Source organism: Pagrus pagrus (genome assembly GCF_965226575.1).
Source record: "Pagrus pagrus genome assembly, chromosome: 18".
Classification (NCBI taxonomy): Eukaryota; Metazoa; Chordata; class Actinopteri; order Spariformes; family Sparidae; genus Pagrus; species Pagrus pagrus.
The window spans coordinates 24,427,331-24,450,452 of NC_140202.1; the positions used below are offsets into that span (position 1 = coordinate 24,427,331).

The 23,122-nt window shown below is 41.1% G+C and overlaps 2 protein-coding genes and 1 long non-coding RNA gene across 4 annotated transcripts; 2 read left to right on the forward strand and 1 right to left on the reverse strand.

The window, feature by feature from the left end:
- Positions 1 to 962: 962 nt before the first annotated feature.
- Positions 963 to 11,087, forward strand: LOC311274281. Its single transcript, XR_014624737.1, has 3 exons — positions 963 to 1,046; positions 1,515 to 1,575; positions 11,031 to 11,087. It is a non-coding gene; the product is annotated as an uncharacterized lncRNA (long non-coding RNA).
- psen1 (presenilin 1) lies at positions 7,203 to 18,677 on the reverse strand. 2 transcript variants are annotated; one of them, XM_084381829.1, is made up of 11 exons: positions 18,537 to 18,677; positions 17,430 to 17,515; positions 14,910 to 15,250; positions 13,748 to 13,889; positions 12,981 to 13,048; positions 12,637 to 12,857; positions 11,678 to 11,776; positions 11,326 to 11,418; positions 11,038 to 11,211; positions 9,538 to 9,656; positions 7,203 to 9,332 (listed from the first exon to the last, which is right to left on the reverse strand). In XM_084381829.1, exons 2-11 carry the CDS (start codon positions 17,463 to 17,465, stop codon positions 9,177 to 9,179), a joined length of 1,449 nt encoding a protein of 482 aa, XP_084237955.1. In that variant the 5' UTR covers positions 17,466 to 17,515; positions 18,537 to 18,677; the 3' UTR covers positions 7,203 to 9,176. The 2 variants fall into 2 exon arrangements, with proteins under 2 accessions (XP_084237955.1, XP_084237954.1); XM_084381828.1 differs by having other exon boundaries at positions 18,533 to 18,677.
- Positions 18,678 to 18,875: 198 nt separating this feature from the next.
- LOC311274280 (enhancer of rudimentary homolog) lies at positions 18,876 to 22,101 on the forward strand. Its single transcript, XM_084381830.1, has 4 exons — positions 18,876 to 18,976; positions 19,652 to 19,739; positions 20,400 to 20,520; positions 21,782 to 22,101. The coding sequence occupies exons 1-4, from the start codon at positions 18,974 to 18,976 to the stop codon at positions 21,882 to 21,884; spliced, it is 315 nt and encodes a 104-aa protein (XP_084237956.1). The 5' UTR covers positions 18,876 to 18,973; the 3' UTR covers positions 21,885 to 22,101.
- Positions 22,102 to 23,122: the final 1,021 nt, after the last annotated feature.

The window sequence follows — 23,122 nt, forward strand, 5'->3', positions numbered from 1 at the left end:
TTCCCACAACGCGTCATTATAACGCGCTCCCACTGTGCATACTGTACATGTAATGCCAGGGTAGCCATCCAGAGTCATCTCCTGTGAGAGTTTTGGGTCTAATGGAAAGGCAGGGTTGTAATCTTTAGCTGGAAATGGCTCCCAAATGTTACCTCACATTGTCCTAAGAGAAGAACGTGGGATTGTATGTTTGGTTGGACTCTGCGATCATGTTTCCCTTTTAATTGGTGACAGTGACTGTACGTCCTCATTATAAGGATGTATAGATTCAAAATAGATTCTGCAGAAACATCATTTTTATTCCTGGCGTTCTTCGTCCTTGTCAATATCTGGTGCCTATGTTACCCACAATGCAACTAACATTCAGTCAGAGATTCGTGCTAATCCTCTACTTAGGTTTCGGCACAAAACCCACCGTGTCAGTGTTAGGAAAACAATCATGGTTTGGCTTAAAATACATGTTTTGTCGACACAAACGCGGCTTGAAATTGTCCCACGGTCTCCTAAAAAATATCCAGCTGTGTCACGCTTACAAATGTTGAAACCCTGTGGCAGAGCGTCTCTTCAAACTGTCTGATAACAATCTTGAGGTCGCTGATAAGGTTTAATATCTTGGATATTTTATTAACAGATGATGATGATATTTATAGGTAAGGCCAGAAGATGTATGCACAAGCAAACATGCTCTCATATGGAGAGAAAGTGTCGCTGCACACTTGTGGCCAAACAACAGAAAATCAAGCGTACAGAGACTTCAAGTAGCTTTATGTCATGTTTCAGTTTGTGTTTCTGTGTTTTCCCATTTTATTTTGAAGTTTTGCCCTCGTGTGTCGTGTGTTGCTTTTCATTTCCTCCCTTTGTGTGAGTCTGCCGCCTTTCTTCTGTGTCCACCTGTGTCTTGTTAGTAATCAGCCCTTGTGTGTATATAGTTTGTGTGCTCCTGATGTCTTTGTCAGTTCATCCTGTGTTTCACCTGTTACTCACCTGTGTTACACACCTGTGTTATTTCCTGAGCTATTTCCTGAGCCTTCCAGTGTCTCCCTGTGGTATGTTTAATGTTTTTTTGTTCCTGGCTTTGCATTTCTGTTTGCTCCCGTCTTTAATGATTTGTACTTTGCTCTTGGTTGGTACTTTGTTTTTGAGCTTGTGTGCTGTTACTTTGTATTCTTGGCATTTTGCATTTGTTTTTGACGATTTTTTTGGATTTCGGCTGCTTATTAAAGCCCCCTTTTTGTTCTTAATCCTGCCTGCCTCCAGAGTGTCTTGCATTTGGGTCCTCACAAATGTCTGTTGCTGCAGGAGTCAGTACTTTCCGAGCTGTTTTAAGAAATCTTACGTATAAATGTATATGCCACCTTAAAGTGTCTGAAAATAAAATCATCCTGGTTTTATCTAACATAAGTCTTAGCACTGCAAGCGTTTGTTTGTAATTTATTTGATGTAATGTCTTGTATGTTATCTGGACTCTGAGTCTGCAATGATGTTTTGAATTTGAATTTTGCTGCTATTTGCAGACTTGAACTACAGTCACCGGTTTCCACCACCTTCGCCTTCACCTGCCGACATGAAAATCAGGTAATAAACATGTAATGTGAACATGTTATGACACATTTTGCACAAATATCATAAATAAGCAATGCACATCAAGGGTTTTAATGAGGTGCTGATCACTAGAAAGTGACACTCTGGCTCCATATGCAGATTTCTTTAATTCGATCCTGTGCAGCTCCCTCTGGTGCCACAACAGGATTCATACACCTTTTTTCTACATGTGCAATAGTACTACCCCTCTGAACAGACTTTGATGTAGGTACAGCAAAAGCTGACATCAGCATGCTAACATGCTCACAATTGCAATGCTAAAAAGTCACTAGTTTTGCTGAAAGGTCAGAAAATCATCAGGATACATCATCTGGGAACCATGACAGGTTTCTGTTTTGAATCATGTAGGCTAGATGTGTAGATATTTCACAGAATAAGTCAAAGCTTTGACCTGATGGTGGCGCCAGAAGACAAGTCAAAGAATCACTGGAATCGGCAGGATTCAACCTCTGAGGACCATGAATATTTGTACAAAGTGTCGTGACAATCCATCAAATAGTTGTTGAGATATGTCAGTCTAAAGCAAAGTTGTGGACCAACCTATGGACATTGCCATTCCTAGAGCCATGCTGCTAACGTGGCTGAAAATAACATCAACAACAATAAAATCAGTTGTTGTCAACAGTAAAATCAGCCATGTTTTCCCTTTTTAGATATTTGATTTGACTTAAACTAAAAGTAGACCGTTCCCTTTTACACAAAGTTGGCAGTGAGATTTTGCTTTTTCTTTATGTTGACAGAAAAGTTTAACACATGTAATTCTGCAAAGTGATGTTACTTATTTTGGGGGGTCTGTTAAACCGCACATAAACAAATATAAAACTCCAGTGCCATAAATTCAAAGACACTCATTTGGGTTTTTTGTGAGCACAAAAATTACTGTCGACACGTATAATTGTATTTCGCAAGATGATGATGACAGCTAGAGTCTCCGAGGCAGTCTTAAAAACATGTCATCAATTCAAAATTGTGCTTCAGAGCAATTTTCATAAAATTAGAAAAAGTCATGAGGTATGAAGATAATAAACGATGTCTTTATTTTGAGCTGCTAAAGAGGGGCGGTCTCCAGAACCCCGAATTATAGATTAGGTTTAAAGAAACAAACTTGATCAGCTGTGTTCTCAATAATTCAGGAGACTGATCTCAAATAAACAAAAACACAAAGGCTCTTTGACTCAAAAATGTGAATATTTGGGGTTTTAAGGAGGAAAACCACCTCAGCCACTACTACAGCTGTGTTTGAACCACTGCCAATATATGTTTCCCAAAAAAGACTGTACCCCTCCCCTCTCCTTTTGTCTCTTCAGGGGGTGTGGTTTTCTAAAACATCCCAACCACCCAAACTTCTGAAGTTATGCAGTTTGTAAAAAGGATTGTAAAAAATACATCTTGGGTGTTATGTTTACCCGTCTTGTGCCGACTTCCTACTGTTTTCTTCTTTGATGGGGTTTTCTTATTCTTCATTTTTTTCATGAAAGAGTGTGAAACTGCTGCTGGAGAGCCATTTTTCTTTTTCACATGTGAGTAAAAACCAAAGAAAAACAATCTCAACGCCACCAGAACCCACTCAAGCCACATGTTTATTTGTCTGGTTTCACTAAGGGATCATTTGTCCATGTTTAGGCCAGACTGGATGACTTTAGTCTAAATGTTTAAAATCAAAGCGTTTCACAGGTAACCATGAGCTTTCGAAAGGGGAAGGAAAACTCAAAACAAAATGCAAGCTGCGTGTCTGCCCTGCTTGATGCAAGTCGAAACACCACTTAAGTTCAATGGACCATCAACAGAAGTCACGTTACAGCAGTTCCTGTTGTCACATCTTAGTCTTCCTGTGGGAAAAGTCAAGCTCGCCGTCAACTTATAGCTCCCGAAAAAGCAGATCATGTCCATCCAGTTTCTCTAATTACGTTGCTTGTGCACCATAATCCAACATATTCACCACAATATACTGTGTTTTCTGATTTCATTACCGGTATAAAGCAGCAGTGGAGGAAGATATTATACAATAGTATTGTTAGTGAAATGTATTTAAAGTAACAAAAGTAAGTATTCAACCCAGTAAAATGGCCCTTAAGACTGTTATACTGTCATACATTATGATAATATTATTGTTGATGCATGTCATGTGTATTTTTATATAGTGTTGGGTAGTTTAATCGATAACAACGCATCATATTTTATTAGCTGGATTATATGTCGTAGTTGATAAATGTAGTGGAGTAACTGCAGTAGAGTGGCATTAAATGGAAATGCTTGAGCAAAGTTTAAGTACTTCAAATTTTACAGTACTTGTACAAAAGGAAAGTACTTGAGTAAATGCAGTTAGTTTCTTTCCACCACTGTTATAAGAAAAAGTCAGGAGATAATTGTGTTGATATGGTGTAAGTCTGTTTGATGGACCTACAAACTCAACTTTCACTTCAGTTTCTGACTCTGGCCGGTGAGTGAGCAACTGCTGAACTTGAGTTTTCTGAGGTCTCTAAAATAAACTCTCTCTTCAAATAAACTTTGAAGCCTGAGGCCAAAATTGGAGAAGAAGCTTTTCGAGAAAACAGGAATTTTAACATCTGCAGTTCCTCTCACACACTTCAACTCTCACTGTTAGAGACCAAATCTGTCTGAATATGGATCGACCTAACATTCGACACCTCCAGCTGGAAGACACCTCTTGATTTTGGTTACCTAATTACCTTTCCTGTATCGCCATCATCAGACTTGGCAGACTTTCTGACGTGTCACTCTGATTTATAACACTCTTACATCCCCCACCACCAGAAATAAACCTACAGACATTTAATCAGTTACCTTATTATACTTTGTTGAGACCTGAAATAATTTATCTTGTTGTTATAAAGTGGGGATGAGACTTATGAAGGGTCACAATATAATCTAAAAGTCCGTCAAGTGAGACGATCCACATCTTTGGTTGAGTTGCGTCTCCGTGTGTTTGTGCCCACTGGTGTAGGCAATAAGACGTTTAACAGCAAATCTAGTTTCAATAAAAACACATCAAACCTTCTTTAGGTGTTTTTTAGTTTTGACTTTGCCCACAAAAATCACAAAGTTGTACATGATGCAAAAAGTCCGAAACTCGAGTGATCGTCAGCTTCAGAAATCTGCGGAGGATTTAAACAAACTGAACATTTGCAACACTTTATTGGGGTACATGAATGAATGAAGGAATTGATGAATGAATAACACATTTGCTTCTTTCTTGTCTGTGTCTCTACATCCTGTAACCCAGTGTGGCAGGAGGCACCTTCAAGTCTCACATCTCACAAGGTCGAGGGTGGGAAGAAAGAAAATCAGGTATTTTTAACACTTTCGCTCAAACACACAGCCGGTGACCACCCACTTCTCCTGGTCACTGAACAAACCCAAAAATAACATCCAAATAAAACCTTTACGGGGGCGGTGCAGCCTCGCTTCCGGGCATGTTCTTGTTTTAATTATAGAAGCCTAATGAGCACAATGCCTTATGAACAAACTTTTGAAAACCCCCCCTTTCAACCAGACTCCACATTTTCCACATGAGACCTCCAGTTTTGATTCCTGGTCATTAAGTCTATCCGTGGCTTTAAAAGGAGCCCTAAGCCACAGGATTTAAGCTAACATTCAAATTACTAAGCCATGCATCCAATCCCCTCCATGCCTAAAATGTAAATGCAGACAGAAAAACACTTTCTATATGTTAAAGAAAACAGCTGTGCCCGGTTTAGCCTTCGTGCCCACCCAGTATTTAGAAATCTTCTGCAACGAGCTGTTCTTTCCATCTGCCTTGTCCTCCAGGACTCTGTTTTCACTGCACCCAGGTCACATCCAGCCATGTTTCCATCCTCCTCGTGGGCCTTCAGAGCTGCCGGCTGAGCTTCTGCGCCTGCCTCTCCTTTGCATTAAAGGCATATTTCGTGTCCTGTAGCTGTTCTATTATCTCCTTGGCCTCCTTCATCTCACCGGCTAGCTGGGTGTATTTCTCCACCAGCTCCTGGTTCTCTCTCCGGAGCTCCACCACCAGCTGGCTCAGCTCCTCGCTCTGCTTCCCGCAGTGCAGCTTCAGCTGCTCCATCTCCGAGAGCGTCTCCTCCATGTGCTTCACCAGGCTCTCCAGCTTGTCCTTAGACATCTCTTATATGCTTTTATTCACCTTCTTCGTGTAAAGGCTTTGTCTTCTTTCTCCTGTCTGGTCGAGCGTCTGTGCTTGTTGCTCGTCTGGAGTGATTATTCAAGTCTTACGTACCTCACATGGAGCAGATATCCCTCCCTGTACAGTAATCCCCTTAGCAGAGCTATCCTGGGAAACCTCTAATGCACAATAGTGTGACACACAGCCACAGCGTCTGCTGCGGATAAAAGTGATTGACGGATTAGTTCAGTTCAGTATAGTCTCATTTGTCAGTTAAACGAGCTCGAAGGCCTGCAAAGAAATGTGACGTCTAATTTAACATCTGTGGGAAGAGAAACAAAACGGAAACTATTTCTTTCAATGGGGACTCTTCATCACCATCAGGAGAAAATAGTCTTAATCTTTCCTGGGAAAGCAGCCCAACAGCCTCAAGTGCATGCTGTAACCTAATCTGACCAGAACAGGTGTCTGGAATAGATGCACGAGAAGCCTTTTGGAATTAACTCTGTAGTCGTTCACCAGCCGAGGATTCACAAGCCAGAATGAGGCCTCGCTGAGGGCTTGTTAGGTAAGTCACAGTATGAGGCTAAACATTCTGGGTAAACTGCCATACTGTGCCACTGTCCCGGCCAGCCAGGCCAAACGGTCCCCATGGTGACAGTTAATGCGTCCAGCGCTCCAGGCAACGGGCCAATTGCGCCCGTCGGCCAGTTGGCATCGGGGGACGCCGAGCGCGGGATGCCAGTGTATCAGCACGCCGAGGAATTTCCACAATGTTCCCACCGTCTGCAGAAAATGCTTTGCGTCAGTCGCACTGGAAATCAGTGCAGATGATGCAGGAGAGACAAAGGTGTTTTTGTAGCAGTGTTGAAGCAAAAGGCAGCTCCAGGGGTGCTGCTCCCCTGACCTTTGACCTCTGTGTGGAGGGTAACATCACAAAGCTTTATCTGTTTTTGATGGCCAGACTCAACAAATTGGAAGTTTCTCTTAGCTGCTTTAAATATAGGATCTAAATGCTCCTGCCACCACTGTTCAAATGATAAATTGCTAGGATGGATGTGCCTGACCAAGAACTTTCTTAAAGAGTACTGCCTCTGTATCATTGACGACTGGTGTGTGATGCCATGCAGGAAGCCTGACAAGTTCTCACAATGACAAGTAATCTGACTGCGAACCCGTTTAAATTCCCTACTGTAAAAACTGTCCTGTAGCTATTTATTATTATTATATTGGTTTGTCTGTAAATAATGACAGAAACTGGAACTGACACTCTTTTCATTGGTGCAGATTTCCTGCAGCCTTGTACCTACACGTGATATTTGTACATGTGATCGAGGGTTAACTGTGCTCCTCTCTTACTGGACACACCCATATTTTAACACAAGTGCTGTTCTGTGGTCCACACTCGCTCACACACCGACAAAAAGTGGAAATCGGAGACTTGAGAATCCGCATGTCAAGACTCAACAGACAAAAGAACATTTTAATTTTCGTTATTTATTAAAAAACAAAATCTGAATTGAATAACCTTGCATAACACACATATGCATGTGAAGGACAGAAAAAAAGCCAGTCACCCAACATACTCCCTATAAACAAAAAGGGAAGAAGAAAAAAAAAAAAAAAGATTCAGAACACATATTACTACGTTGTTCCCTCTTGGTTTCGTCTCTGCAAGCATGAAACTCGAGTGCAACTACGACAGAGCGATCAGTGCAGCTCGTCCTCTACTATCAGCCAGCATCAGCTCAGAAGCTTGGGTTCATACACATCTCGATTGTTTATACATAATCGCCTTGATTTAAACTTTTTGGTTTGAGTTTAACCCGACTAAAAATAGCCAGTTTAGCAAATAATGCTTTATAACTTTTCCAAAAATCTTCACAAATTCAAGTATCAAATCAAACTAAATCTACGACTCCCTCATTCATCAGGATTTAGTGGTTTCCTCAATACACACACAGAATGTCTGTCAAAAGTTTTGCTTGTTTTCAGTCTTTCCCAGATTTTTCTGATATGTGTAGGAACCCTGTTGACATGTACCCCCATGTTTCAAAAAGTACAAAGTTTCTCATCTGCATATCTTGAAAAAAAAAAAACACACAACAGTTATCTGTGTATCATCGAAATCATTTGTTTTTTTGATGTAGCATAGTTCCAGACAGCACCAGGCGAGCGTCATGAGGGCAGCTATAGCCTAAAGGTTCAGAGTTTGTGACCAGATGATCACAGGTTACAATCCCTGGACAGGTTGGAAAATAAACAAAAAAAAAAATCAAATCTCAGTCAGGAAGGAGAATGAAAAGCACATTTCTGTCCCACAATAACAACAACATCAACTACTACTACTGAAATGCCCTTGAGCAAGGCACTGAACCTCCGACTGCTCCAGCAGAACTGCTCAGTGGCTGACAGTACGTGACTGACATGGCAGGCAAGTCTCAGGTGTGAGTGTGTCAGTGTGTGTGTGTGTGTGTGTGTGTGTATGTGTGTGTGTGTATGTGAACTTTCCTCCCTCTGCATGCTCTGAATTCAAATGTGATTTAAGGGCAAATAATCACGGTGAAATATCTGATGAGTCAGTGTCACAATAGTACTCATATTTCAAATCTAGAGACAATAAATCTTCCACTTTTTTCCCCCCCGTGAGAATCAAGTGTGAATCTTTCGGGGTGTGACTCGCTGCAGCGTCAGAGATTTGGTTTCGTGTGTCTAATGTGGGGAAAAAAACACATTTTAACCATTCTTAACAGCGGTGAGGAAAGCACATCTGGTGACTGACAGCTCAAACACAATCAAACTACACATTTACCAATCTATTATCAATATCATCATAGAGTGTCCAGTTTGATGAAGGCTTTTTTTAAATCTTGGGTCGAGTTTGGGGGGCGGTGGCAGCTCACAAGTCGGAAAATGACGATCAAAGTCTTTGAAGGGAGATTTAATAAAAAACCGCCTCCCTTTGCTCGACAGCTACCGCCAAGGTGTCCCTGAGCAAGGCACCTACTGTAGAGCCCCGGTTGTAGAAGAGCGGTGGTTGCACTGGTGTGAACGTGTGTGGCTGTGAAGCAGGGCGCTGCTGAAAAGGAGCAGACGAGCTTTTAAAAAGCCTCCCTGGATAAATAACGGTAAAATATCCCCACTAATTTCTCTTTATGGAGCCTGAGACCGATGAAGATGAGGTCCCAAGTCGAGCGAGAAATGTCACTTCTTGGTTATAAACAGAATTAAAATATTTAAGAACAGCTGTCGTGGGGGATGCCCTCCCGTGGCGGCGGAAAAGAAAGGCAGAACAAAAACAACTTGTGTCCCGTCGTCATGAGTTCTTAGAAGGGGATGTTGGGCAGGAGGGGCCCCTGCATCGCCCTTTGTTCCCCCGGCTGTAAAGGGACCGCTCTGGTGTTGTTGGCCGGAGGGCTATGTGGGTGAGGGTTATCAGGGCAGCGTCCTGCTAAATGTAGAACTGGTGTAGCGCCAGCTTGTCCATGAAGGGCTGTACCAAGTTATCTGTGGCGAAGTAGAAGACCAGGCCGAAGAAAATGGAGATGGGCAGAGCGGGGAGCGCTTTCTTGAAGATGGCGAGGAGGAGCAGGGTCAGACACAGGCCCTGCGGGGGTAGAGACAAACACAGAGGAAACAGCACATTAAAAGAAATGTGTACCAAACATTTCAGCTCTGGAGGGGAAAAAACACAGGCTGTTATACAATCAAGTGGTTCACATAAAGTGGGGTTTGATGCTGTGCTGAGAGACAGGGATGAGGCTTGCGGTGACTCGAGTTTGACACCAAAATAAGCAGCTGTGGTCACTCACGATGAGGATGGCTACGAAGCAGGCGAGCGTGGTGTTCCAGTCGCCGCTGGCTGTGGCCGAGGCCTTTCCCACCAGCATGCTGTAGAAGATGAAGTCTCCGAGGCCGAGCTTGACGCCCCCTGAAAACACAGGAGGACACCACATTCAGGGTGGAGTCAATTCAAACACGAGATCGGCTTCAGCCCCACGCCCTCCAACCCCCATAGAAATCTTCTCTCAACTGTAATTACTGTACAAACAAGAGCGCCGACCCCATATTTACTGAAGCCTTATGTTAAAAAGAGCGCAGGCCCCCAGAATGGTACGGACATGAAACCTAGCAATTGCCATGAATAACGATTCCTAATCTGCTCTGACTAAAAACAGTCTGGAGCCAAACATTTAGGTTGTGTTCACATACGCACTAATTTCACAGAAAAGGGAACACATAAAAACGTTCCCAAAATGTTTTTATGTGTTCGGAGAAGAAGGAACTGAAAGATGATGATTACACACTGAGAGGAGGCAGTCAGACAATCTGGGGATTCACAAGGTTGAATTACAGAGCTCTGCTTCGTATTAGGCCTGGGAGGTAAATCTAAAACGATCATAACGAGGTCTATAAAGCACTTTTTCCCCTCCCATTCAGAGAACAAAAACATTAAAGCTGCTATAACCCATATTTATATATTAACAACGGATCAAATGATGAGCAGTGACAAACCCAGATAATTATCTCCCGTTTCCCTCAGCTCAGAGAATTTCAGCATCGTTTAGCTCATTGTTTTGGTTGCATGACTTGCACTAGGGCTGCAACTAGCGATTATTTTCATTATTGTGTAAAATACTCATCACAATTCTCCGGAGCTCAAAGTCACGTCTTCAGAAGACTAAGTCCGACCAACGGTCCAAAACCCAAAGACTATTATTGTACTATCATATATGAGGGTGAAAGGCTGCAGAACTTACATTTAAGAAGCTGGAACCAGCAAATGTTTCACATCTTTGCTTTAAAAAATGACTGAAGCAATTGTCTATTTACTGTTTTGGTTCATCGTGACTGTGCTTATCAGCAGGCAGCTTTTTCCAGTGAAAAGACATTGCTGACAGTCAATAATTTCCCTTTTATTTGTTACAAATTTTTAAGCATGTTTTTATTAATCTGCTGTGGATAAAACTGTATTAAAATAAAACCCATGTGGAACAAAATGGCTTCCATTGCCAAATAATAATCCAAACCCTTCTGACAGAAGGAGGCATGTGCCTTGTTCTTCGCCGAGCTTTTTAATAAGTCATACGATGGATTAATTTTTCATTATTCATGTTCTTGCTGTCAAGAAGGATAGGATGTACTTTAAAGAGCTGCTGCTGTTGACTGTAATCTAGCTGAAAAGAAGGCCTGATCAACTGAGATGAGATCAACAGAGAGGAATCAATCAATCAATCAATCTTCATCTGCCATAACGTGAAACCTGACGCATATTTAAGCTGTAAACTGTATATTCTCATGTCAGCACTTACTCTCCTCATCGTCGTCTTCAACGGGAGGCCGAGCGGACGGCATCTCCTGGATCTCCCTTCTGCTCTGCTCGGTGGACTGAATCGGCCCCAGCTGGTGCTGCTGCTGGTTGACCCAGTTGGGGGTGAAACCCCCGTCGTCATTTGGCAGACCGGAGGGAGCCGGGGACGACAAGGCTGCAGACGAGTGATAACAGTCAGACTAAACAACAAGCGCACTGTTTGGAAGGTAACCACCAGAATAAACCTCACTGAATCACTCTGCCCAGACATTTAAATCACCCCGCTCACCTTCTTGAGCCTGTTGTTGAGGTGGTGTTGCTTCTGTCGAGTTCCTTTTTGGCCTGTCGGTGTCGGCCATGTTGACGAGCCACACCATTGTAGCTGGGGAGAAAGTGAGAGAGTCAAGATTTGTTACAATTGAAACAAAAAACAGCTTAAATGTCTAAAATGTTGATTGTTTAAGGCCTATTTGTATGACAGTATCAGCTGATGTTCATGCTTGCTGCTTGGTGGACACGGGGCTACTGAAATGTTAGCGTCTGTGTGTTTTGAAACATTAAGCATTTCATAGCACAACCCTCTGTTTACAGATAAAATAATGAAAATTTAAATAAAAATGAGTGTTCTTGTTCATTCTTACAAGAGTAGATGAGAGCTGGGAAGATGGGTTCGTTCCTCTCCTGAGCCGTCTCCACCAGGATCCTCAGCGGCCCTTTGGGACAGAGCACCGCTAACAGATCTGAGAAGAGGAAAGAGTCCAGACAAGTGATGTTAGCCACCAAACAGAGGGCTCTGTGAGAGACCAAAAAACAGCAGCCTGATGTGACATCTGTGATAACAAGAGGCAGCAACTGAAGTGAAAATACACAGTTTCTGGCTCTGGCAGAGTGGAGTCAGTGGAAAGGTTTGATCACCCCTCAAAGAATACTGGGCCCAGCAACAAACCCAGATCTTCTCTTTCTTCTTCTTCTTCTCCATGTTCAATGAAATGAGTGCACTGATTCTGAGTCCAGAATAACTTTAGACTGTGATCTAATATCCATTTCCACTAAAAGGAAAAGGAACTTAATAAAAAACAAGAAATGTCACAGCCGCATGAACTCGAGACTCTGTCTCTTTGTCCTTGATGCCCAGTGTGCAGTCAAAACAGCTCAGAAGCTTTGGATAATACAAGCCCTCAATTGTGCTGGATTTACACAGCGTGGCAGGATCTGAATCTCTGGAAACTTAACGGTCATCATACTGACCAATAAAGGTATTTTTTGGCAAATACAGCAATTATTTACTACTCCTTGACAGGAAAAATCCTGAATGCCCCTGTTACTAATACCTCATTTATCTAAACCCACAAAAACTATAAAGTGTAAATGATCTGTTTATGTATTTTGAATATTTAAGCAATTACCTCTACCCTCTGACAATCACCAAGGAAGCAGCTAATAGGAACCAACCACTATTTTCACTGCTGTGGCTCAACTTTGTTTTTGACTTCCTTGTCTCACAGAAAACACACATTTCCTTTAACCGGACGATTGAGCATCTGTGCACAAAATAACATCAGCTGTTGGGTAAAGCAAAAGAGAGAGTGGGAGGATTTACCGTAGACAGATATGACAGCTAATATGAGCCAGGCGGTCCACTCTGGCAGGTACTTGATGAAAACCAGGGCCATGAGGGCGCTGATCATGATGAGGTAGGCCTGCTGGAGCCGCAGCGGTCCTTTCCAGTGAATACACATCATGCCCACCACTCCGAAGTTCCAAATTATTATCGCCAGGGTGAAATAGTCCATGGCCACGTTGTAGGTCTTGAAAACCTCCCTGTTGGACGGAGCAGAGACATGACTGAATACACTCACCACTGTAAAGAAAGTGCCAACTTGACATCCATGAGAATGTTTGGAAACGTCGTAAAATGAGATATGATGTCGGGGTGGGGCTCACTTGAGGTAGATGTAGGAGAAGAAGAAGAGCAGGAGGAGGGAGGAGAGGAAGAGCCATCCTTGGATCACCTGTGGAAGCATAGACCAGAGTCATGAGCTGTAACATGCAACACTTTTCAACAAGTCAGTGATCGTTTCAAACCACTTAGACAACTAGCTTGGGCGGGGTTAAGACAGAGAGAGTTTGGACAAAGTAAAAAATCCATTGTACTGATGTGCTCAGCTCTAATTGTCTAGTTTAAATCACCAAATACACAGAGTCAGACTCCCATTATTTAGAGCTCCTACAGTGTGTTTTCTCTTATTTATCCTGATTAACCTCCTCTCAGGTCAGTGTAGCTGTTGTTGAGCTGTTAACCTCTGTTTGTTACAGAACGACTTAGACGCCTAATACCATTACCAATGGCTCATGACAGTGTGCCAGCATGCTGAAGGAACAGGAGGGAACAGGGGGTTGGACCTGGCACACCTAAATGGAATGAAGCCATTCTAATAGCCGGTACACCTGTGCTCAGCAAGTCAAAACGTCCCCTGTGAAAATGGTTTATTAGTCATCCATAAGCCCATCCAAGAGCTCTAATGATTTGGCTATGTCTACAACCACTCCCTATTTACTAGATAGTACATTATTTAGCATGTGAGTGCACTTGAATAAAATGGATTCATCATCGTTTTTAGTAACACCTGTGCTTTGCTTACTTTGATAAGTCAAAATGTCTGCTATTTTAACTCAGTTTAAACAAACACTATCATGTTATTCAGCGGTACCTTGTAGCAGCGGTACTTGTATAACAGCACCAGCACCAGAGTCATGACGATGATCACAGTGATCATGATGGTGGCGTTCAGGATGGAGTTGAGGGCTCTCTGTCCTACGGTCTCCGTGTCTTCAGGGAACGGTGTGTAGATCCTGGTGGGGGTGACATTACAAAGACACATCTCAGTCAAACAGCAAAGATGAGAATATATAACACATAGATACAATAAAGAAAATAGGATTGTTTTATCTAAAATAATATTTTTCATATATTTTCAAACCTATCCAGCAACTTACATCTGTGGTTAATTAAATATGTATATACTGTACTTACTGTACTTACTTACTTTGAGGGTAATTTATTTGCCAAAATAAGACAAAATAAACAGCGAAGAAAATTCAAAGATAGATTTGATTGCCAGCATTTTTTAAACCAAATGTCTACAGACATCGCAGTGATATCGTGATCGTTCTTTGGATACAACTGATGCAGTTACTGCAAAGCGCTTTAGAGTTGTATGCACTGCCACTTTAATAACATTTCGTCTAGTCTCTCAATCAGCTGTCATTGTGCTTTAAACAACAAAAATATTTGTTTCCTGACAGCTTTCTATAGAAGGATGACAAATTAAAGATAAACACAAAAAAAGTTTCCTGTTTCAAAGTGCACTTGGTGTCAAATATAACCTAGCTGGGTTAATATAAAACAATTTATTAGAAAAGTAATGCAGTTAGAATTTCAAGCAGTTTCAAGCACCGTATCCAAAGTCAAACCACTTTTCAAACCTTGAAACACTACATTAAAAATTAAGGCATTTTCAAGGATTTCCTGCACCCCTACAAACCCTGCATTACAGCTGGCTGCCCTCAGTGTGAGTGAGCTAATCTTACTGCTATTTCAGAAGGATTAAATTGCTCTGAATGAGAGCTTAAGGAGTAAATGTTAGGTTTGTGTGCCCAGAGCCAGATTCAGACTCTGCCTTAATGATCTTATGCAATTACACTAATGTCTTGGTATTCAAAGTATGTAGGTATGATATACAGTAAACAGTATATACTGCATTAACTCCACCTAGTGGCACTTTGGCCTTGTTGCATTTCATTCAAACACCTAATGAGCTTTGGATCTGGTCCCATCTTATTACCGCAATCTGTCCGATTTACAACACTCACAATCTCTGCCCGTCATTCTGGGTGTAGAAGCTGACGGACTTTATGGTCGCCACGACAACCACCATGCACAGGGTCACGGGAACAAACAGCATGATGACGTGCTTGGCCCCGTATTTCAAGGTCAGCTCTTCATCCTCGTCCTCCTCAGCCTCCACCACGCGTGCGGGTCGATTGGCGGGGGGCTGCCCATTCTGCTCTGGTCCGCTACCATTGCCACTTCCTCCACCATCTCCCCCACCTCCACCATCACCTCCTCCTCCTCCTCTGGACCGTGCTCTGGTCACTGCAGCCTCCTGGGGCTGCGGGGTGGGTTCAGGGGCGACATTGGTCTCCTGTTGGTCCTTTGGGTACGGAAAAAGAATCTCTTTACTTTTCAATTGTGCTCAATGTACAGGGACATGTACATTACTTGTTTAGGGAAAGCTTAAATAGAATATTTCAAACGCTGACAAACACATTATTTGTACGTACAGACATTAAAGATCAAAACTGTGCAAAACATGGAGAAAGTAGATCAAGCACAAAGGCAACAGCTCGGGGATTTCTCAGAATGTAACGTCATGCCTGTTGATCAAATTTTCCATGTAGGCGTGGTCCAATACAGATTCATGAAGGGATAAACTATGAAACGTTTTGGAATATCCTCGTGGACTGATGAACATAGACATACCGTGAGATAAGGTGTACAAAGTAACAGTGACAATACTAGTTCAATCTGTGTCATTTGTCTCCACCTTTGTCTCCCCACTGTTTACGTCACTCCCTGCTGTAAACTATGTAACAAAAAGGAAAATGCCCAAAAAAATGACTATAATTTTTTTTTGCGAAGAACAATCATTTTCCAAACATAGGGCTGCAACTACCCATTACATCAATTGCTGATTCTTTTCTCAATTAATGGATCAGTTGTTTGATCTATGAAGTGTCAGAAATGGTAAAAACGTCCATGGGTGTTTCCCAAAGTCTATGATCATGTCCTCAAATGTCTCTTTTGTCCACATCCCAAAGATATTCCATGAATGAACAAGTTAGGCGCACCAGTGCAACCAGTGTAAAAAGTTAGTCTGGAGCCCTGTGATTAAGTTAATAGCTAACCATCTAATCAATTAATTCTTGCAGCTCAAGTGAAACACGATTTGTCATCTGTAATGCAAGCAGTATTTCCACTTCTTGCTTTTGTGAAACTGGCCCCTGACTCAAAAACAGACTTCTCCCCTATTTCAATTTTGTCTGAAAAGTCTATTTTTAAAAGTCATGTCAGCTTGAGAAACCAGAGATGTCTTGGAAAATCTGATCTCATATTTTTCCACATAAATATTGGCAAATCTATCTTTCTTCCCTCTCTCTGTAGCAGTACTGGATCAACAAGTATCTCAACCAGACCATAATATTATCAGAAAAACCCAGGGATTTACTTTGTTTTTATTGGCAAAAAGTTCCTACAGATTGGACAAACACTGTAGCAAACTGTTATCAAGCCATCCGTGTTTGCATTTCAGAGCATATCCGGCACATTAACACTCACTCAACCAGTTCCTCTAAGGATAATAACGCCGCGCTCCTTCCCACTCTGCCTGGGGATCTGTCCCATCAGGACAAAATAAAAAGGCATCTCAAGAAGACTGTGTGAACTTCAACTTTAGGGCTGCTAGGCGAGTCAAGACATGAAGCAATCCCAACAGGTACACAGACATGAAGACAGGAGACGTCTCCAGAGACTGTTCCTAGGAGTGAAAGCAGCCACGGCTCTTAAACAGGCCACTGTACAAAATGACCTCCCTGTGTGGCTGTACAGTACACCTCATTGTTTCTCAGGCGTGGGAATAAGGTCAATGTTGGTGCCAAGGACACAAGAGATACAGCAATAAAATATACTGAATTTGTGTTAAAATAACCAGTTACTTAGAGCTGTAACACTGTAGGATTATATCAGAACCTCTTCCAGGCATTCTGGCCTGACTCAGCTGTCTGACCTCATTGATGATCTGGCTGACTGACCATAATATGCCGTTTAAGACAGAAATTGCACGTTTTGTAGTTCCCAAGACTGAGAAAATATAGTTGTAATGTACATACACAGTTGTTATGGGGTAAACAAAATATTTGACATGGCTTAGCATTGTTAACTGGACTGTGACAGACAGTAAAGGGGGACTTTGACCGCTTGACTATGCCAGGAAAGCCACACCTTTATTTACAGTATAAGCCAAATTCAGACAGCAGAGTAGCACAGTGGCATTCACGTCCCTTTAAAGTCTAACATCTGTCCTTATCAGACCATCACCAACCATAATCATAACTTATTTCACAAAAAGCCAAGTACTCAAGAGTCAAACTCCTCCACAGTGTGAGTGGCGCCTCAAACTGACTAAGAAATAGATCTCTTTCATCACTGACTTGACACGGAAACAGTGGGTTGCACACAGCAAAAAACCGTTTGGTAATCATTACCCAATACATCAACACGGACGGACAGAGATAAAGTGCTAGAGCAACTGGGATGCATTCTTTCATACTGACCATATTGTTTTCAATATCCTCTGCATTGTTCGCCATGGTTGGCTCGGCAGACACTTGTCCTCACATGCAAACCAAATTCTTTTGCCCTGATGAAAGAGAATAGGAGACAATATTGTGTTAGTGACTCATTTTTATGACTTTTTGACAACTGTTGAAATGCACTTTAATGTTAATGTTTCATGTCTGGCTTGACTGTGATGGTATTGGTGATAGCTGCTACAGATGATCTCATGCTATTGTTATTTCTGTCTGTCTGATGTGTTTTTAATGTATCTGTATGTTCTGTGCTTTAAAGGATATTTTAACTGTTCTAAGTCTAAGTCTAGCAGCAGAAAATGGGTACATCAGCTACAACACTGACTCAAATCAAGGTTGTGAAGATAGAAAGTGTGCATTTTATATTTGTTAAGACAAGTGAGACAAATGTGTGATCTGAAATCAGTCTGATAAGTAATAATCCATGTTAACCCGCCTATCACACTGTCCTCAATCATGATGAAGGATAGGTCTGTCTTAATTCCCAGGGATCCAGATATATTTAACCATATACGCTTTGAGTTACGTCCTAAATACAAACCTGCATACCTATATATACATTTAAAGGGTTACTAGTCAGCTCTTACATTGGAGTTGCACTAGGAGAAAATCTCTGACATGTTAATATCTATATTAATGAAGGTTTGAAAATATCTGAACCAATATTATCCTTCTTAAAACATGCAAGCAACTGTGCCAATAACGATAAATATGAAGGAATCTGATGTGTAATCATTATCTCCTGTGTAACGTTCACGGTACTGATTAAACGCCGGTAAATAATAAATGATTGGCATTTGCTGAACAGCTGCTGGTTAAAAATGACTATTGCTATTGTTACTTGGTAATCAGGTTAAAGCTAATGTGTTTTAACGGTGATTATCTAATTATCTTCATTACACACAGAGGCGTTTTATCACAACCGAAAGGCTAAAATGGCTAGTTAGCCAATAATGTCATAACGGCAGAGCAGGCAGCGGCCGCGCTGGGCGGCTACCGCTGCTTAACTTACACAGCTCAGACAAAATATAGTTTCTGAATAGCCGGCTAAAAAGACAGAAACTTACCTACTGGGAACGATAGTTAATTTCCTAGGGTTTTTGATTTGGCGTGCTCTCAAGTAGGTTTAAAACCCGGGCACTTTCTCTTCTTTGTTGTTCCTGTCTTTTCCCAGAACTTCCGGTCGCTGCTGTAAACTACTTCCGCTCTCACGCCTTCAGGGAGCGTTCACGATCAAAACATTTGTTTAAGGTTTTTTATTAATTTTGTCAACGCTAGAATAATATTAGTGTTTAAATAAACCATGCTCGTTTGCGTATGATATTGTCCGCCAAATCTGAGCATTTAAATCGACAGCAGGCGAAAAATAACAACAAAATTCAGAATCGTTAAAATCTAAACGAGCACAGGCTTCGGTGAGTTCTTCTTCCGGTTCAAAGGTCATATCGTTCGAGAGGAGGCACGGATCCAAGAAAATCCACCGAAACCAGCAAAAACCCAGTTAAAACATGGTTAGTACGTTATGATACAATGTTTGCTCCATATATTTTTGTGAATCCATGAAAACATTGTCCAGACAAAGCAGTGTGTCGGGTATAACATGTTTTTTCAGCAGGAAAATTATCTAAATAAGGCTGCAAGCTCTTTGCTAACGTTAGCATGAATGTGGGGGACGATTGGCACTTGAGCAGCTGCAGTGAACCACACTGACAAGCTCAGACAAAAAAGCACAGGTATTCTGCTTATCAGACCTGTAGCAATTAGTTAAATTGTTAGTTAAGACTACTTTTTCTCGTCAATGTTGGCCAACGTAGCTAGTTTACATAAGGATACCGCACTAGACTGTGCGTCTGTTTGCTTACTCTTTAATGAATAAAAGCTTATTTTTATCTTTAAGATATGACGAAGAAATACAATTTTTTTAAAACTTTTTTTTAAACATTGGTTAACTAACAACCAGAGCTCCATGCAGTGTCTTAGTCTGAGTGAGTTAGTCTGTACAAACAGCAAAAAACCCTGCAACATATTACATTTCTATTGACTTAACTACAAAAACAAAAAGAAGAAAACAAACAAGTATGCACACTTTGCGAATATCTATCCACCTGGAATAGACCTTCTTAAGCTTTTTCATTGGTTCAGAAATAATGCACCTCAGTCTGACAGCATATTTCTTGTTTTTCCAGTCCCACACCATCCTGCTGGTGCAGCCCACCAAGAGGCCAGAGGGAAGGACATACGCTGATTATGAATCTGTCAACGAGTGCATGGAAGGTACGCTGATGGTCCTTTTTTGTGCCCTTCTCTTACAGTGACATCTTTCCTCCTCTTCGGCTCGCATGTAGATGCTCTCTCTGTCCTTTGACTTTTGATGCAAGGCCTTTCATTGCAGACATGCTTCCAATCTAGTTTGAGTCTTCATCTGTAAATAGTTGAGTTTTATCTGTTTATATTCACAGCTGACCTGTATGTAGCTTGTGTATACACACATGAGTGAATTATGGGTACTCTGGGTGAGACGGTATAAAAAAAATTCTGCCTACCAGCCATGTTTATTTACAGAATTGAAGTACGCAGAATGCATATATTGCAAATCAAGCAGTAATTGAAAGGTGTTAATGTGCAGCTGTAAAGCCAATGAAAGTGATCTAAAATGCAGTGTCTGCACAAATTTAGCAAAAAATGATATGAAACACCTGGAGACATAATTATTTGTTATGCACATTATCACGCCATTGTCATCAGGCCTGATCATAGATCTTTAGGATGAGAATCCAAATATTGTTTGTTTTGATATTATTTGACCACAGTTTACAGTATCACATCAATAGGGAGATAGTCATTTTTTGTTTTTCTTTTTTTCTTTAATTCATGTACATGATTGGTTTTACAGTGTAAAAATGTAGTATATCATATTTTCTGTCTCCTGCACAGGTGTGTGTAAGATGTACGAGGAGCATTTAAAGAGGATGAACCCCAACAGCCCGTCGATAACATACGACATCAGCCAGCTGTTTGACTTCATCGACGACCTGGCTGACCTCAGCTGTTTGGTGTAAGTTTGGAGATTTCAAAATATCTGGATAAATACTTTGTTCACCATATAGCCTCAAAATATTGCAGTGTCGTTTTGAAGACATACTGCCCAGCCCTATTTTGGGATTTGAACACAAAATATTCCCTTTTAAGCAGTGTGGAAGCACTATTCTGGGAAATTTCCTCTTGTGATTTAATTTCTTCATTTAAAAACAACAAGGCAATGAGAAATATTATTACTTGTTTAAGGTCTCTCTCCCTGTTTGCAGCTCCATGTGGAGGGTTTACTGTTTTGTATGCCATCCTAAACCAGTTAGTGAGGACTGGGAATGCACTTTAAAATCCTCTGACAGCATTATGGTCCTGTAGTACTTCTAAACAGAAGCACACGTGCTGTAAAATGGCAGGAATATCATTGAAATTAAAGTCAGGTCTCCATACTTAAACATATGACTGACTATATTTTTGATATCTTGAGATTAAATCATGATACACAAAGTGATATAAGAACTACAACATGATCCAATCCACACATTTTATTGAACAGCAAAATATTCATACATTTTTAGATGTTTGCAGGGAAATGGCACATAACACAACAGCGGAGTGAGCTCTGTGTTTATCAGTATCCATGCTGTTTTCCTGCTCATGTCGAGGTTGGCACGTGTGTCCCACAGTTTACCTGTTGATTCACACCCTCCCTCTAGAAAGCTGTGAGTGTGACTTCATGTGGAGTTACTCCACAGTGAGCTGTGTGGACCAGTTTAGGAAACAGCTCAAATCCCTTCAAACTATAAACCCCAGGCAGAGAAACGGGGCGACTTGATTATTTAAACGACAGATGTTATTATTTAATACGTTTACAATACCAGTGCACACTTTTATTGTTCTGTCTTCTCGTGGTGAAACTGATTAACCACTCCTGGTCCAAAAGCTTTTATATAATTAATTAGAGCCTGATATCTTTTTATGATAAAACCGTCCAGAAGATGTACAACAAATTAGGATTCTCACCCATATGACTGCAAATATCCAGTCAGAGCAGATGAAACTTGCTCTGTCTGAAGCCCTGTCAATTCAATGTAGCATGTTTGTTAGTTGGAGTGATTTTGAGCATGAGGTTCAGGTATCTGTGTTTACAAATGACCACTCCTGAGCACTGCCGTGGTTTTTTCTCTCTCCCTGTAGCTGAACTTGACCTCAAGCAGAGGGCAAGCAAACAGAGAAGTTGAGAAAAACAGAAAAATTAAAACCGAGTATATTTTTCCGTGTTGCCTCAGGTATCGCGCAGACACACAGACGTACCAGCCATACAACAAGGACTGGATCAAAGAGAAGATCTACGTGCTGCTCCGCCGTCAGGCCCAGCAGGCAGCGAAGTGAGGCCTCTGAGGAGGTGGAGGGTCGGGTGGGGATGGTGGTGGTGGGCGGGGATCAATATCATTTTTCTTACTAGTAACTTGTGTTCAGACCGCTTTAAGTTGTTTTGAGACGTTTTTGACAAAGTTTTTAAAGTTTGTTTTTTTTTTCTCACAAGGGGGAGGAGTGTTTTGTATTGTAATGTTTGACTTATTAATAAAGATTTCCTTTCAAAACAAAAGTTTCTGATTTGAGTTTGTTTTCTCTTGTTGTTGTGTCTTTTTTGTCTACTTGTGCGTTGGTTTTCCTTCCTTCCATCCGCCATTTATGATGTCCTTTTCTCTTACCCTGTCATCTTCCTCATTTCTCTCTGTTTCTCTGTGTTTCTATCTTTTCTGTTCTTCCTTTCTCTCTCTTGTTTGGTCTTGACGGTAAAAAGTGCTATTTAAATATAAAAATGTATCACTGATGGTAACTTCCCCTTTTCGAGAATGATGTTCAGTCTAATTTATTCAGTGTTTCCACTGGTTTCCTGTCTTTCTTTTCTGTATTTTCTCCTTTTGCTCTTTCTTTTTGTCCCTTTTATTTTGTCCCTTTCCTTTTCTGTTTATATCTTATTTCTCATTTTTTCTGTATGTTTTCTGTATCTTTTGATTTTCTCACACAGTCTGCTGTCGGATTTTTTTTTTTTAACTCTGATAAATATTAACAGTTTCGTGAACCAAAAAATGAACTTTTAAGTATGTTTCCTTTCTGCCCTGTCTTTTCTTTTGTCTCTCAAGTTTTTTTTTCTGTCTTATTTCTTATTTCTCTGTCCTTTTTCAAAGCCTCTTCCTTCTGTTACCCTTCCTCCATCTTGTGCTGTGTACTGCCTGTAAGTGATACTGAGGATGTCAATTTGCTCTGCTGTAATGCACATAGTAATTTCCTCCTTTTTCACTCAATACAGGGGCAAACACGCCGTCTCAAAGTATTGATTTTTTTTCTTTCCCTGTAATCTCTGCTTTGGAAGATTATTAACAATTTCCTGGTCTTCAGAAATGGATACTTCAGGGGGAGTTTTATTAAAAAAAAGATTTTTTTTCTCCTCCTTTCTATTTTCGATGTTACTATGGATATCAATTCGCTCTCCAGTTTTTCCTCAATACAGCAACAAATAAATGTTTTATAACTTCCTGGGGAAAATATTTATTTTCCTGGGCTTTTCGGTGGACCAAATAATGAAATTTCATTCTTCTGCACTGCCCTGACATTTCTCTTTT